Source organism: Chionomys nivalis, chromosome 6, assembly GCF_950005125.1.
Source record: "Chionomys nivalis chromosome 6, mChiNiv1.1, whole genome shotgun sequence".
Lineage (NCBI taxonomy): Eukaryota > Metazoa > Chordata > Mammalia > Rodentia > Cricetidae > Chionomys > Chionomys nivalis.
The window spans coordinates 42,138,631-42,152,446 of record NC_080091.1 but is presented as its reverse complement, the minus strand read 5'-3'; the positions used below and the strand labels follow the sequence as shown (position 1 = coordinate 42,152,446).

The following is a 13,816-nucleotide window of genomic DNA, read 5'->3' as shown; positions in this document are numbered from 1 at the left end:
TCTGTTTGCTTTTTGATCCTCCAGCACTTTGCTGTCAAGCCAGTTTCCTGCCCGAGGTGGAAAGCTGCTGTCAACCAAGCACAAGCCCCCATGGGCCAGACAGCAGTACACCCACAGTTGAGTCTGAACCTAAGAGTACCAGCCAGGCCAAAGATCGTTTCCAGCTGCCTCTAACATTCTGGTTAGCCACACTCACACATGTACCTGGAATGTGTCTGAGCAAGACTTGAATTCCATGAGAAATGTGTGCACATCTGTGCATCTCCCATTAGTGCTAATGATTACCTTGCAAACATCTGCCACATTTAGGCTACCCATCCTGATTGGTTCCAGGACCCTCCTCTCTTCCAGGGTACCAAAAGTGGCTTATACGACAGGAGGCACTGTCTACACATACTCTATGCGTACTCCAGGATGCCATGCACATACAGTGTACTTAGAGACAGAAAAAATGCTATCCATGTTCAACTATTAAAACTTGGGTTATTGTGTTTAAGCACAGGTGGGGGGGTCAGAGAACAATTTGGGAATTCCTTCAATTCCAGAGATTGAACTTCAAGGCTGCTTAAAGCAGAATGTGTGACGACAGAACTTTGAATTCTAGCATGGTCTTTTAAATTCAATGGCAAAAGACTATCCCCTCACCTCTGTGCATTTACTGCACTACCCTGGCTTCTGCACACGGGTGTAATCAATGCCTTAGTTCCTCTAGCACAGCTTCACTTACATCACCATTTCTTAGCTTTTTTCCTGAGCCCTCTCTTGAAATGGGAAACAGGCCTTTTGGCTGGTGGGAGTCTGAAGTCAGCTTCTGCCACATGGCTTTGGCTCCTTGGTTTTCTCCTACAATCTCTATTATATGTAAGGCCAAGATGTACAACCCAGGCATATGCAGCTCCAAGCTTAAATGTGAACTGAGCGAGCCAGGCTTTCTCCTCAGGAGCTCACCAGATCTCTACTAGATGATAAAATTCAATACTAGAAAACTAGGAGGACAAAAAAGATGAGACTTTTTAATGCTCTTGACCACAACCTGAAAAGTAGAAATGTCTGAAGCATACTAGTTATGCAGCTTCACATTCAAAATGATGTCTTGATAGCGTATGATTTCTTTAGCACTACTTAGCTATAGATTTAAATATTGAGAAAACTGGAAGCAGAGAAAAAACTAAGTATGTTCAAGTTCAGGTTCCCAGTTCAAAGGCTGCCATTTACAGCAGCCAAATCCTACCTACGAAGGAATTCATGCTCTTGAAGGTCTTAGCTTTGCTGGTAAGAACACTGTTCCCACTCTGGCCCTTCTCTTTGAAGGAACCCCACCATGCTGAGTGATACCAGAGCCTTGGCACCCAGAGATAGACTGTGCAGCACAGATGTAGCCAAAGACCTTTTATTTGTGTAAAGTACTTATCAATCACGAGGTGGAACAGATACAGTGTTACTACTCCTGAGGCCCTCTTCTGAAGTAGGTGATGCTAAACTCAGTGATCAGGCTCCCAGAGTCCCTGATAGTATGCAAGCAGCTTTGTGTTCTGCTTAGCTTACTTAAAATTTCCAAAAGGCTGGGCAAGGGTCAGATGTGTTCACAGATGAGAAATTACAAGCCTGCCTCTGCCTTTCAAGTTCTAGCAAGTGACTTACAAAGTCCAGAGCCCTAAGGAAGGCAGCTAAGCTTCCTTCACTACCCCCACCACAGCTGGCCTGAGGATACGTCCATGCAGCTTATAACCCACCTTTCTAACTTCTGACACAGTGCCTGGCTCTTTCCCCTCCACGGGGGCGTGGAACGAAGCCTCGTGTTCATAAGGGTCGAACTTGACCCCGATGGGGTCGAGCCTGAGCAAGCCATGTTTTGTGAACACCTTCTGAATCTGGACTTCAGTCATGACTAGCCCTTCATATAGGATCTTCAAGTGAGGATTATTGTTGCTGATCTCCTCCTTTGGAACACTCTGGGTTGCCTTTTCCAGGATGTCTGCAACCTCCAGCAAGTCCTTGCAGAAGCCCTGGATGCCTGCATGGAGGAAGAGAAGATGGTCTCCGCTTAGTATCAGTTGCACGGACTCCTCACACAGGGCTATTCATGATGCCTGGTCAAATGATATGCCATAGAACCACAGCACTTCTGAGAAAGAGCACGTAATAGGTACTAAAAATGAGGAAAGGAAGAAAGCACAGAAGAGAGAGAAATTAGCTTAATGTGCCCTGAGGCTCCCAAAGCAAGGTGGCTGTGCTGACAGGCGGCAGGCAAGGCCAGCTGAACAGGAGAGTACTGTGAGGACAGCAGGAGCTGCCATCACCATCTCCATGTTACCCACATCTGCATCCCTGCTTTCTCCCCTCTCAGAAATGACAATGTCTGCTTACCAAACAGCTTGGCCTCCTCTACCAGCTTCTGGCTTCTCTGCCGAAAATTCTCAGTATCTGCCAAAGCCCGTTTGTATTTTTCCTAAAAGAAGATTTAATTATGTTACAGATGTGTGAGAAAGTCATTCTGATTTCAAAATGATTATATAACAAACTCTAAATCAGGACATAAATAAAATGTCATTAACTGAGATTTTGGACAAAACCAGGACAGTTTAAGAGTAATTTACACTTGTGCTGGTGTCTCCAGGAGGCAAGGAGAGACTACTACCCAAGGCCACAGTGGGAAAGAGCCAACAGGTCCTCCTTATGTGCTCATACCCTCATCATCCCTTAGGGAAATACGCCAACTTGAAGGTATCGAAGCATATCACTAGGGGTTGCCTACCTCAGTTTCCTGCCTCCCCGGAGAGGAAGGAAGATCACCTGAAGAAGTCTCAAAGAGGCCATGCCCAGCCAAATAATTAGTGGAAGCAGAGATAGGACAGATCTCAGCATCATTTCTGACATTCTCTACTTTATTATCCACTGGTGGACTCCGGAGGTCTCTATAATACCTGACCTCAGTTTTCAGGCAGTCATGGAGCAAGGCTCTGAGACAGCTTGTCCTGGTCTAGCTTTCATACCTTGGAAAATTCCACTAGTTTTTCTGTATCTCAGTTTCCTCATCTATGAAGGGACCGTGATTGAAGATTAACAGAGTTCAGCACAGTGCCAGCCGTGTAAGTAATGCTACCAATTACCCATGCACTTAAGGAAGTTAACTGCAGCCTCTTCAACATGGGAGTGATAATTGCCATCACTGACTCCCACATTCCACTCCTGTACATATTTTTCTGATTGCCTTCATCAGTTCCGGCTTTCTCACACCAAGTATCCCTCATTTGAATGGAAGACTCTGTAGAATTTTTTTGTTTTTTGTGGGGGGAGGTGAGGTGGGGAAAGTGTCTCTCTGTATAACAGCTCTGGCTGTCCTTGAACTTGTTTTGTGGACTAGGCTGGCCTCAAACTAGGAGATCCACCTGCTTTTGCCTCCCGCGTGCTGGGATTAAAGGTGTGATTTTTATCATAATATGGAGACTTCCCAGGTCAGAAGCAGAGCCACAGAGGGTTTGGCAGTTTGTTTGCCACCTGGGCCCCCAGAAGGCAGTACACAAATGATTAAATGTCCTTGCCTGTGCCCTGTCACCTGTGAACCTGGAAGCTGTCATGTGAACCATGCAGGCAGCAATCTAGTAGTGCTTACACCAAGGGTCTGTGGTGGTTTGAAAGAAAATGGCCCCGAGAGACAGGGCTTCTCATAGCTTTGGAGCCTGTCCTGGAACTCACTCTGTAGACCAGGCTGGCCTCAAAACTCACAGAGATCTGCCTGCCTCTGGCTCCCAAGTGCTGGGATTAAAGGGGTGCGCCACCACCACCACCGGGTGGAAGTGGGGCCTTGTTGGAAGAAGTGTGTCACTGTGGAAGTGGACTTTAAGGTCTCATCTATGCTCAAGTCATGCCAGTGAGACAGTCCGTTTCCTGTTGCCTGCAAGATGTAGGACTCTCAGCTACTTCTTCAAGCACCATCTCCAACTATGATGATAATGGACTGAACCTCTGAACTGTAAGCAAGCCACCCCAATTAAATGTTTTCCTTTTTAAGAGTTGCCATGGTCACGGTGCCTCTTCAGAGCAACAGAAACCCTAAGCCAGGGTCCTTACCATAGTCTCCCTCAGCTGCTTTTCTAGCTTCACCTTCTCTTCCAGGAGGGTCTTGTCTGCAGATGGCTGCTCTGTCTTTGGCTCACAATGACCCAAGTCCTCTTCCAGGTTCTGGCCACTGTTTGTCTGTTTTGTAAGTGTGCACAACAAGCGAGGAGAAGGCCTACGGAAAAGCCCACACGTAAAAAGTGAAGACAGCCTAAAGACAGGCATAAGATTTTAGAAATCTGGGCCCCTGAGACGGCTCAGTGGGGAAGAGCACTGGCTACCAAGTCCGACACCAGAGTTCTAGTCTGGAGGACGCACATAGTAGAGAGAACCAACCCCCACAGACTGTCCCAATCTCTACACATGAACTGTATGATGTCCAGCTCCTCCCCAACAAAGTAAATGTTTTAAAAGAAATGCTTTGTGTAATTTCAAACTATTTGCTAGGAAAGACTTATCTCAGACCCAACAAAGGCAATTGTAACACACAAAATACATGGCTATGGAGACAGGGAGGTGGCTCAGTAGGTAAAATTCCTACAGTGCAAGCACAAAGACCTGAGTTTGCACCCCAAGAACCCACATAAGAAAGTCAAGCATAGAGGCACACCTGTAGTCTTCAGGTGGCAGAGACGGGCAGATCCCTGCAGCCCCCTGGCCAGCCACCCTAGTCAAATCACGACTTCAAGCTAGCTCACTGGGTCAAGGTACTTGCCACCAAGCCAGTCATGACATGAGTTCAATCCCCAGTACCTACATGTTGGAAGGAGAGAACTAATTTCTCCAAGATGTCCTCCGACTGCCACACATTTGCTGTGGTACCTGTCCCCAGCAAATGAGTAAATGAGATAGAAGATACCTCATGTTAATCTTGGGCCATACAGCTCTCTGGCCTCCCTCCTAGAGCACCTTTCTTCAAAAACACAACTTCAGGGACAGACATAAACAAGGCTGGGGGAAGTTGGGGGTGGGAGGCTGCTTTCCTGTCAGTTAACGTCAAATGCAAGCACCACAGATGAAAAGAGCTTCTACAGAATATTCCTGGAGGCCGCTTTGTGCCCAGCTCTTGGCACAGTATAAGCCTGTTTTCATCGTGTAGTCCACCTTTTAAGGTGCCTGCCCTCACCAGACGAAAAACCCAACTCCCATTCTACCCATTTTCCACAAAATTCAGGGAAAGTTGCTTTTCATTAACCAATAGCTCAGCCCTAGCAAGGAACAAGGTAAAGATACTAAACAGTTGCTTAACTTTAGAGGTGGAACTCAAAAGCCCCAAGCCACGGGTTAAGGTAAAAATGGCAAAAAAAAAAAAAAAAAAAAAAAGGCATTTGTCTAAATAAACTGTGGACAATGTAAGAGCCAGCCATGATAAATAGAGCATCTAAAGGAAGTTCTTTACTTCCAACCATTATCACCTGCCAGAGTAGGACTCAGCCATCAATAAGTTTAAATGGAGGCCTGAGTCTCAGTAGTTTACCCTGATGCAATACCTGGTGGCAGGAAGAAACACAAACTGAGATTACCCGAGCACCACGAACAAACCATCCAACGGAAATGTCTAACTTTCCAACTGTTGTAGATCGCATCACCTGCCAGCACACACTCACCAGGACACCCCTAGACAAATGTCAGCTAATATCAGGGGCCCTGAACCTCAGAAACCTCTCACCCCCACCATTACTACTATAAAAACCCAACTCTTAACTGAGCTCGGGGCTCTCCGTTTATTCCAATACGCTGGACATGCAGAGAGACCGAGTTTGCAAACTTGCATAAAATAAAGGCTCTTTGCTTTTACATACGGGACTCGGTCTCCTTGTTGATTTTGGGGGGACTTCGCGGATTTGGGCATAACAGACAGGATACATCCCGGTCTGGAGCATGCCCGAGATGACCCTGGCCCTGAAGTGCACACTGCAGTTACCAACCAGTTTTAGCAACGCCAGCCGCTGAGCAGGCGAGCATCTGCCTGGCTGCCTGACCTTGGCCAAGTTTCTGGCTTCTGGGGTTGGCTTTTGCAATCCCAGAAGGGGTGGTGTCCCGTGCCCGTGAGCAAGCGGTATGTCGTCAGAAAAGCAAGTGGCGGAGCCTTCCACCTGACGTATCGCTGCAGAGCCCGAGTCCCCACGCTTACGCCCCAGCTGCCCTGCTCCTCGGCTCTCGAGCCCAGTTCATGCAGCGCCTCACAGCAGATCCCGGGACGCCCGCGCGGAGAAGCCAGGGACGGGGGATCTGGCTGTGAGGACGAGGATCCAGGGCACCCGGCTGAGGGGACCCCTAGTCTGCTACTAAGGCCACAGCCAGAACTCGGCAGTGAGTGGGGCTGACACGGAGGAGCGGCACTCTCTCACCTGAGAGACAGCGCCAACGCCGGGAGACTGCGCCCCGAGAGCCTCACGCACCGAACCGCCATGCTTGCCCCCGCGACTGCGTCACTGCACCCACACTGAGCATGCGCGAAAGTACTACGCCAGCTTCCCCACCTACTGCTGCTTCTCAGCTAATCCGTGACCATCGTTGGTGTGATGGACAACCATGTCCACCAATACTTGCTACTCGTGACGAGTACAGTTCCCCCTCCCCGCTGGGCGAGGACTGAGACTTCTGGGAGCTCCGGAAGGTGAGGAGGTGAAAGGTGAAGGGATCGGGGGCGGAGCCTCTGTGGGCGGGGCGCGACAGGAACAGCCAATGGGGAGGAAGAGCACGGGGGCGGAGCAGGCGGTGTCCGGCGCTCGGGTGGAACCTAGCAACTTGTGCCGGATGGTTGGTGCTCGCTTAAACCTCCCACCGCGTTTGGTTTAGGGAACGTGAGAGGACCGGGAAGGTGAGGGCCGGTGTCAAGTTTGTCGCAAGCGTGTTGTGTCAGCAGGCTGTCTGTGGACGACCCGAGGAACATGGCTTGGTTTTGTACCTTCTGTCACCTACAGTTCTCCCAACAGAAGCAAATGAAGTAGCAGCACTGTGTGCGGGAGAGCTCTGAGAATATGGGTGCAAATGTTTGGTCGATGCTCTGGGGGAGGTTGCAGTGCTGAGAGTTGTCGGAGGACGCCTCCTGTCCAGGTCTCTGCATCTGCTTCCTTCCTCCTCGGCCTCTCTCACATACCAAGACCGAATGCCTTGTCCGTGGATTACAGCCTGCGTGTGCACTCGAAAAGGCCCAAACTCTTATCATTTAGCTTCGCTCTCAAAAGGTAGAAGTTTATTCTGGAGCCAACTATGAGCTACCCTGGTCCAGAAACACAGCTTTAGAACACCCCAAATTCAATGTTTTAACGTGAAAGCAGTTTCAGGACGTTTTATAGCAGCAGAACAAAGAAAGCCATAACTCAAGACATAAAATGCATTGGTGAAAATACTAAGTAGACGATAACAGCAAATCAGAGAAAGCTGTAGGCCTTAGATGGCCTTTGATAACACTCTCAGCCCTTTGATTGGTGGGGACTCGTGTTTTGTTACTATGTTGCCAAGATTTTAGTCTGTTTATGGAATGTTAAGTCTGACACAGTGGGGCAAGGAATGGTTTCATGGACTAAAGATAGGCCATGATAAATCGTAATTAGGCTCTGGACCTGCGGTGTTCCAGCCTCTCCACAGCCACTGAGGTTTTAGTCAGTCAGTCAGCCCTTGCAAACAGTTTCTTTCCAGGGATCCTGGTTCAGGGGACAGGAGACCTGCTGTGGAGGCCCAAAGAGGCCAAAGGTCAGAGAATTTGGAACCTGTTTTTTTTTTCTTTTGTTTTTTTTTTTTGTTTGTTTTTTTGATCATTTAAGGTTATTGACTCAAACAAAGATTCCCACCCAGTTGACAGAGAGTTCTGCTCTCTCAAGGCTGTTGTCAACAGGTGTGGCTAGTTTCTAGACCTCGTGCTCCTGACGTAGGGAAGTAATTTGTTCCTACCTAAAACAATAGTCTAAGGATCCAACTAAGTTCCAGTTCCCTTTATGGAAATAATTTGGGATCCCACCCAGGGAGTGGTTTGCCTATGGAGTCTAGGGCGTGAGTCTAGCACGGAATGTAGCCCGAGACTTTCAATTTGTGTGTTAATGCAGTCTTTTGTTTTACTCCTACCTTTTGTGGTCAGGGGTTTATTAACCAGTTGGAAAATTAAACACAGGCGAATTTTCAGTACTCATTGAGAAATTCCCACCCACTACGATCCTATATGTTTCTGCGTTTTATTATTTTCGTATTTTTTTACTATATTTCTAAATCCCCACACCTCCACTCTGAAGAGGGTATTTTTGTTGAGGCTGGCCCCCCAACAACCTGATTTGTTAATTCATTAGGGTGCAGAGAACAGGAAGGGGGTGAAATTGAAAGACATAATTGGTCTGTGGCATTTGATTGTGACAGAACAGACAACTGAAAAGGCAGAGTGTGAGATGGGACCTGATTGGGACTAGTATAGGATGATAATACGGCACCACTGGCCCTTTTGTTAGGGAGTGATATGACCTAGTGGTTAGGGCTTTGAATGGAAATATTTATAGTAAATTGCCATATTATTTGGGAGTAGCTTTAAAAATGCTCTAGTTTTAAAAGGCGAGGCTTCTTGTAAGACTGGGGAAGCGCTGGCAGTGCTGAAGTCGGTGATGAATACAGTGGGGGCTCATCCACTTTCCTTTTGGAATTTTCTGGAATAAGACTTAAAACATCCTGTGGTTTTCCCTGGCAGTAACCAGGTCACCAAATTGCTCCCATCCTGAACATGGTTTCTCTTCCATCTTGGGTCTTATTGTAAGGCTGCAAAGAAATGGCGATGTCCACAACTCCACATCCATCCGCAAAGACAGGTGAAGTGTTCTTGCTGTGTACGGAGACAGACAAGTATGGCTCTTCCCAGGGGCGAGGCCCTTGAGGATCCTAAGCAGCTTCTCTGTACAGCCCCCAGGGTTCCACTGCTAGGAGGCATACCTGCCTGTGCTGCCACCTGGTGACCCACTCAGGAACTACTCTAGTGGCAGCCATCCCCAGAAGCTGCCACTGTAGGCAGTTCCAGAGTCCCCCGGATGTCCATAACTTCCCACCCACCTGACCAGTGATCTGCAGGTGGAGATGGAGCTGCCTGGAGAAAACACTCGGGTCAGCTGAGTTCCCCTTCAGCAGTGGTCAGGGCAGTCCAGAAGTGCAGGAGGATCAAACGAAAACGTGGGGTGGACCCAGGGAGGATGGGGTGCTGTTCTTAAAGAAAAGCAGTCCTCAGAAGGTCATGCAGATGGCTCGACAGCAGGATTGTGGGTGTGCATCACAGCAGAATGCCTTCCATGTGCCTGGCTCTTGAGGATGTCTTCTTGTGAATCAGCCCCAAGGCTTGCTGGAGAGAGGAACGCTTGGCCAGGTTAGGCAACTCACACAGCTAGAAGAAGCTCTTGAATATTTCTTCACATTCACCCAGCATGCACTGGGTGGAAAGCAGAACCAGCGTTTGTCTTCCAAACGGTGTCCATTGCGGCCTTCAGCAGCATGGCGATGCTGCAGTTAGGGGTTGGCTCTTTATCCCCTCATGCAACTTGAAGGTTGGTCAGTTTGGAAATGCCTGGGATTATTATTTTTTAATTGTTTTTAGCATTCCTTTATGTATTCAATTTAATAACACCAAAAAAATGGCATTAAGAGCCAGATACTTCAACAACACATCAGACACATCACAGACCTAAAGATAGCTGTTGTAGACTTAACCTCAGCATTCAGTTTTGCTTTTAGATTGCACGGAATCAATAACTGATTTATTTTTTTAAAAAATAAAAACCTAAATATCATAGCCAGTCTTGGCTCAGGGGTTTTACCAGAAATGTGGTAGCACTAAAAACTATTAAAAACTGATAACTTGGTCATATATGACTATTACATGTGCAAGTGAACTTTGGCCTCCTGGAACACTGCACTAGTAGAAGGACAGATCTTTTGATTTAAATAATTACCAGTGTAGAATGACATGTCCATGTCAGTAATACACTGGGGAGACATTCACTAGGGTGAACATGACAAAAGGTAAGTTACTTGGCAGCACAAGGTGGGAACGGGCTGATCCCTGACATGAATTCCTCCATCATGTTCTACCCATGACATCCTTGCTGGTCTTGGGTCAAGTGAAGCCTGAAGAAGTCCTCTTCCCCCTCCTCTGCTGCCTCCTTGTCCCCTGTCAGTGTAACTGCAGCAAGCCTGATGCTGGACCACCTCTGGCAGTCCAAGCTCCCTTCGGACTGTCTTGTGAATTGCCCAGCAACCATCTGGTTGAGACGAGCCTGATTCACCACTTCTTTCTCGATTGCTCCTTTCTGTGCCAATTTTTGTAACAAAGACTCCAGCCTTAGAACATAGGCATACAGCTTTCCATCCGTCTTCTGGTAAGTGGTAAGGTATTTGACCTGCAATGCCCTAGGATTATCAGTAATCCCAAATATTGTCTCAAGAGTCTTTAGGCATTCTGCAACCATAATGAAAGGATTGTTTATCTTGAGGACTCACATAATTTTAAACGCTGGGCCTCTAAGGCTCTCTATGGACCACCTTCTTTTCTCTACATCCGACACCTGCCATGTTTTCATTACCTGAGAAGTATGAAACATCCAAGACTCAAATTCTTTTTCACCTGGTAGTGGAGGATCCCTGCCTGAGAATACACTCAGCTTTTGTACCTTAGATACTGCAGGGTAGGCTTAAGGGCCTCATCTGATGCCTGTGCCAACATGGGGGCTCGCATTTCAGGGATTGTGCCCTGGTCTAAGCTGAGAGGGTCATTTCGATTTCCAAGAACTCTGGTCAGTTCACCCATCCTCATGCCCTCTCCCTTTAAAAACTCATTTAATCTGCATAAAAACTCACTATCAGCACCAGGAGGCTTAAAGATCACTCTCCAGACACCTCCTTTTCCAGGTATCTCCTTGGGAACCAGAGCGCTGCTAGTCTCTGCCGTAAGCTGTACCATGGCTACATTCTTGTTCTCATCCCTCCTGAACATCCTCCCAAGCAGTCTGTGTTCTCCCAAGGGTGCCAGGCCAGCCTTCAGGGCCTCCTCGATTTCTACCACTCCCACAAGGGAACAACACTGTCATTCTTAAATCATCCCATGAGTCAGTTTCCAGCATTTTTCCCATGGTAAGCATCCACTACCGTATAAGACCCACCACTTCAGTGTGCCCATGATCCTTTCCCAATTGTGATGTTTTTCTGCCTGACTGATCTGACCAGCACACAGGAGGATTCATGGTACATGTCTGGCAGACAACATAATCAGTTTTTTTCATCAAACTTTCTCTCACACCCACCAGCTTAAGATGTGGTCAGCAGGACCCTGGGACTTCAGCACCTCCCACTCTCTTTTGGGCCAGCTAAGGTTACTTCACAGCCACCTCTGCGGTTTCTCTGGAGGCATCCGGGAACCCAGATGCTGTTGGGGGCCAGCCTCGACAAAAATACCCTCTTCAGAGTGGAGGCGTGGGAATTTAGAAATATAGGAAAGAATACAAAGATGCGAACAAAAATAATAAAACACAGAAACATATAGGATAGTATTGGGAGAGAATTTCAGTGAGTACTAAAATCCGCCTGTGTTTTGTTTCCCAACAACTTAATATACCCCTGATTTCAAGAGGTGGGAGTAGAACAGAAGGACTGCATTAACACACAAATTGAAAGTCGTGGGGTACATTCACCGTTCATGCCCTAGACCAAACACTCTGTAGGCCAACCACTCGTTGGGTGGAATCCACAGGATGCCACCAGTCCCAGTCAGCTGCATCTATCACTGAAATGTTCCCAGGGAAAGGGAGGCTAGTTTTGTGTTTGCTCATCTCCCACGCACCTGTGAACTCAAATAAAAGCCCTCACATGAAGTCTCTGCAGCAAGTGACTTCAACAGGATCATCCACAGCACCCCCTCCCTTGCATTTACTTCCTCACAATTCGGGGGGGGGGGCAGAAGTCTAGAGGCAGTCTCTCGAAGGCAGGGTGTGACAGAGCTGCCTCTCCTTGGGGCCCCAGGGAGGGGTGCATGAAGCTTTCTTGACTGTTTGCTGCCTGTATCTCCCAACACCATCCGCCCTTTCTCTGTGGCTTCCTCCAGCCCTCCTGGACCCCTCTGACAAGGGAGAGCCCTGTGATTACGCTGAGCCCTCAGTGATCCAGGTGGGCCTCCTTAATTTAACTGCTTTTGCATAGTTCTGGTACCACGGTGCTTAGGAGAGGGCTCATGTGGGTGCTATCCTTTAGTTAGTTCTTTTTTTTTTTTTTTTTTTTGGTTTTTCGAGACAGGGTTTCTCTGTAGCTTTGGTGCCTGTCCTGGAACTAGCTCTTGTAGACCAGGCTGAGCTTGAACTCACAGAGATCCGCCTGCCTCTGCCTCCCGAGTGCGGGATTAAAGGCGTGCGCCACCACTGCCCGGCTCTTTAGTTAGTTCTGAGGCAGAACAATGCCAGTGTTTGGATCTGCTGTCTCCCAATGCATGCATTGGAAGCTTGGTTCCCAGTGCAGCAGTGCTCAGAGGTGGGGCCCGTGGAATGTGATCGGATCGCGTTAGTGTGAAAATGCATTGATGTACTTAGAGGTTAATGCGTTTGGGGGCAGGAACTTTGCTATAAAAGCCAGCTTCTTCCCTCTCTCCTTCCTTCCTTCCCTCCCTCTCTTCCTTCCTCCCTCCCTCCCTCCCTCCCTCCCTCTCTCCCTCCCTTCTTTCCTCCTTCCTTCTCTCTCTGCATCTTGGGTGAGCAGTTGTCCCTTCACATGCTCCCTACCATAAATTCTTGCCTCATCACAGACCAGAATCAATGGAGCCAAGTGTCCAGGGGTAAAACCACAGAAACCCTGCAAAGAATAGACCCTTCCCCAGTTGGTTGTCTTGGGTGTTTTATCATAGCCATGGATAGTTGGCAACAAACAGGGCCTCCAACAACACCCACAAATGAACCTTACTCCTCAGTGCGTTACGGAGAAGGAATATTCCAAAAGAGGTCGTGTAGGAAGCAGGGTTTCCACCTGCAAAGGCCTAGGAAGGCAGGAGGATGTGGCCGGAGAGCTCTCACAGACCAGCCCTGCCTCCTTGGGTGACTGCAGGAATGAACCTCTGACCTCTCTGTTTTCTGTGAGGTCACTCCTGCATTTGCCACCTTCTCTCCTAGGGCTCCTCTGTCCTGAATGCACTGTGGACATGAAGTAGACATGAGGTACAATCATTTTTTTTTTCTTGTTTGAGATAGGCCCTCGTGATGGAGTCATGACTAGCCTGGAACTCATAGAGACAGCCAACTTTTTTTTTCTTTTTCAAGACAGGGTTTCTCTGTGTAGCTTTGGTGCCTGTCCTGAAACTAGCTCTTGTAGACCAGCCTGGCCTTGAATTCACAGGGATCTGCCTGCCTCTGCCTCTCGAGTGCTGTGATTAAAGGCGTGCGCCACTACCGCCCGACGGCAGCAAGCCTTTAATGCTGGGTTTAAAGGTATGTGCCACATTGTGGGATCAGTGTTTAGAGATTAGACCTGGCCGTCTGAGTTTGGTCCCTGGATCCTACAGTGGACAGAAGCAACTCCTTAAAGTTGTCATCTTGTGACACAATGACAGCAAATTTAAAATAAGTCTAAAAAATAAAACATATTTTGATAGAAAGGATTTTTTTTTGTTTATGTTTACCTGCCAAGACTAGCCTAACATAGCCCCTGGGAGCTACTGCCACCTTGTGGCCACATTTTTATTTTATTTTGTCTTATCAGCCTTCAAACCTTTTAAACATTCTTTGTTGCCACTTAAATTTGTTTTCAGTCATTA

The 13,816-nt window shown here is 47.9% G+C and overlaps 1 protein-coding gene across 1 annotated transcript; it reads right to left on the bottom strand.

Annotated features, from left to right (window-relative positions):
• Nucleotides 1–12: 12 nt before the first annotated feature.
• On the bottom strand, nt 13–6,506 carry Grpel1 (GrpE like 1, mitochondrial). The gene is made up of 4 exons (XM_057772313.1): nt 6,411–6,506; nt 4,072–4,234; nt 2,368–2,449; nt 13–2,014 (listed from the first exon to the last, which is right to left on the bottom strand). The coding sequence occupies exons 1-4, from the start codon at nt 6,470–6,472 to the stop codon at nt 1,668–1,670; spliced, it is 654 nt and encodes a 217-aa protein (XP_057628296.1). The 5' UTR covers nt 6,473–6,506; the 3' UTR covers nt 13–1,667.
• Nucleotides 6,507–13,816: the final 7,310 nt, after the last annotated feature.